At 42.0% G+C, this 2215-nt stretch overlaps 1 protein-coding gene across 1 annotated transcript; it reads left to right on the top strand.

Moving 5' to 3' along the window:
• Window positions 1–680: 680 nt before the first annotated feature.
• Window positions 681–1917, top strand: LOC147463199 (uncharacterized). The gene is made up of 2 exons (XM_086528170.1): window positions 681–923; window positions 1391–1917. Exons 1-2 carry the CDS (start codon window positions 815–817, stop codon window positions 1672–1674), a joined length of 393 nt encoding a protein of 130 aa, XP_086384296.1. The 5' UTR covers window positions 681–814; the 3' UTR covers window positions 1675–1917.
• The last annotated feature ends 298 nt before the right edge of the window (window positions 1918–2215 follow it).

Here is a 2215-nt window from a genome sequence, read left to right as displayed (position 1 = left end):
AGGCAAATTGCGTAGGAAGGGTGGAAAGGGTTGCAATTTCTAGGTTTCAGCTCTGCATTGACGGTGGAGGGATACACATTCCTAAATGAAACAGTGAGATATGGGAACGTTCAATTATCGATGATTTTTTAGTAGAACTTCCACTTTGTTGGTTTGTGGAGATATAATTTAATAAATACTATTATATCATTATGTGTCCTCGATTTCGAAAAATAATGCATTAATCGGAGTCTTTTGAAGATGCTGCGAAGGTAAAGGCGCACACGAGCGAGCAGAAGTAGGGAGGGGTGGAGCGAGACTCGGCAGCCTCAAGCTCCATAACGAAGAGCGAGACAAAGCCGGATGCCAAGGCATGCGCAAAGTTTACTAGGTTTGTTTAGAACTTGATGAATCGATTGCAATACCAACTCGACGTCTTGGTGCATGTGGTTAGGCTTGAGACTCTAAAAACCTATACGCCATGGGGCCTGAGTTCAAATCTTCTCATCCCTTTTCTAAGGTAAGGTCCTCTACTCATAGAGGGGAGCATGAGATTTGCAGGAATCTTTGGTGAAATGAATATAATAAAGAACCGTACCAGTATCAAGTATCAGTGTAGTCAATGGAATAAAAAGTGGTGGCGGGTGGTCAATCACATCGTTAAGCAGGGTGTACCCGACGTAGTGACTACTATAGAGAGAGAGAGAGAGAGTGTGTGTGTGTGTGTGTGTGTGTGAGAGAGAGAGAGAGAGAGAGAGACGATGTCGAGACTATGGAGGTGAAGGCGGAGGTGCAACACTCGGCGGAGAAGGTGTGGTAGCGGTACGTTCATGAGATGGATAAAGTGCTGCCGGCCTCCCAACCCGGCCACTTCAACGAGATGCTTTACGTGGACGGCCCTCCCCTCTCCGTCGGCAACACCTTCATTGTCACGTATCATGAAGGTAATTACCCTAATTTGCTGGTTTATTTGCCTCCAAAGCAAGCAACGACAGAGAGAAGGGGAAGGGGAGAAGAAGAAAACTCCAGCTCCGTGGAGAATACCGTTGTCTGACCTACTACTGGCCTCCCAAGCATATATATACGTGGCACACATTCAAAGGTAGTCGATAGGGTCATGCTAAAGAAGTAGAAATCCCTACCATATTGTATCATGTGTCTACATTTAAACCCTTAGCTTGCACACCTTCATCATAACTCCATCATTGAGACTAGATATTATTGACCACTAGTACAATGGCGTTGCCTTCAGCAGCGGCACCCCTCCGACGATTCTATGTGAATGAGGGCATACACACTTGCATGCACCCATGTATATGCCCTCATTGATCATTCATCAACCTTCCACATCTTTCAAGCACCTACTGATAGCATCTTGCTGACTATAATTTTTCTCTTTGTTTTTTCCCAGACATACCTCACTATAACTTCGTCAAATGTAGATGGGATGAAATGAACCACGAGGAGCATCACTTTAAATGCACCCTCATTGATGGCGGTGCTCTCAACAAACACTTCTCTCACCTTGCCTACACCTTGAATATCCTCCCAGGTTCCACCCCAGAATCTTGTGTCCTGCACTACATTGTTGAGTTTGTTGATCTTGAGAATCACACTTTCCATGACTTTATAGGGGAGGAACTAGGAAAGTTTCGTAACTTATTCAACTCTCACCTCCTTACTACCTCAAACTAAATGGGAAAGAAGCTTGCTTGTAAGCTAGAAGTATGGTTGTGTCCCTCTAGATCTTGCATGTTGATAACTACACTTGTACAAGTTCGCATGTCCTTTCTTATTGCGTACATGGACGCATGTGCCATACTGAGATATGTACATGATAAATGACTGAATATTCCCACTTGCCAATGAGCCTCTTGTATTTATCATAGATAAACACAGTTAAAGAATTATCTTCTTAGAATGGCATGAAATATCTTTCTATAATTTCCCACTAGTGTGATTCCTTTGCAATTTATATCTACATGCAGGTACTTTTATTGGCTTTTATATGAATCTTTGAGATAGAAATTGAAATGAGAGTTGACATGTCATTTTAGGAAAGGAGGATGCTTTATTATAGCATGAGAGAGAGAGAGAGAGAGAGAGAGAGAGAGCCTATTAAAGATATTGTAATCTAGCTCAATTACCCATTCTTTTATCAAAATTAAAAATCTAGAGGACTTACTTTGTAATTATCAATTGAGGTTGACATTTCTTTTGATTTTGCAGATAAATT

The sequence above is a fragment of the Adiantum capillus-veneris genome, chromosome 2 (assembly GCF_014529385.1).
Source record: "Adiantum capillus-veneris isolate H3 chromosome 2, ASM1452938v2, whole genome shotgun sequence".
NCBI classification, from domain to species: Eukaryota; Viridiplantae; Streptophyta; class Polypodiopsida; order Polypodiales; family Pteridaceae; genus Adiantum; species Adiantum capillus-veneris.
Note: the sequence above shows the minus strand (reverse complement) of the source record. Positions and strands in the feature narration are given on the sequence as shown.

Excerpts from the sequence above, each read along its gene's own strand:
- LOC147463199 (XM_086528170.1), top strand. The coding sequence starts at position 815 with ATGGATAAAGTGCTGCCGGCCTCCCAACCCGGCCACTTCAACGAGATG. Across the intron at positions 924-1,390 it reads CATTGTCACGTATCATGAAG|ACATACCTCACTATAACTTC; the intron begins GTAATTACCCTA and ends GTTTTTTCCCAG.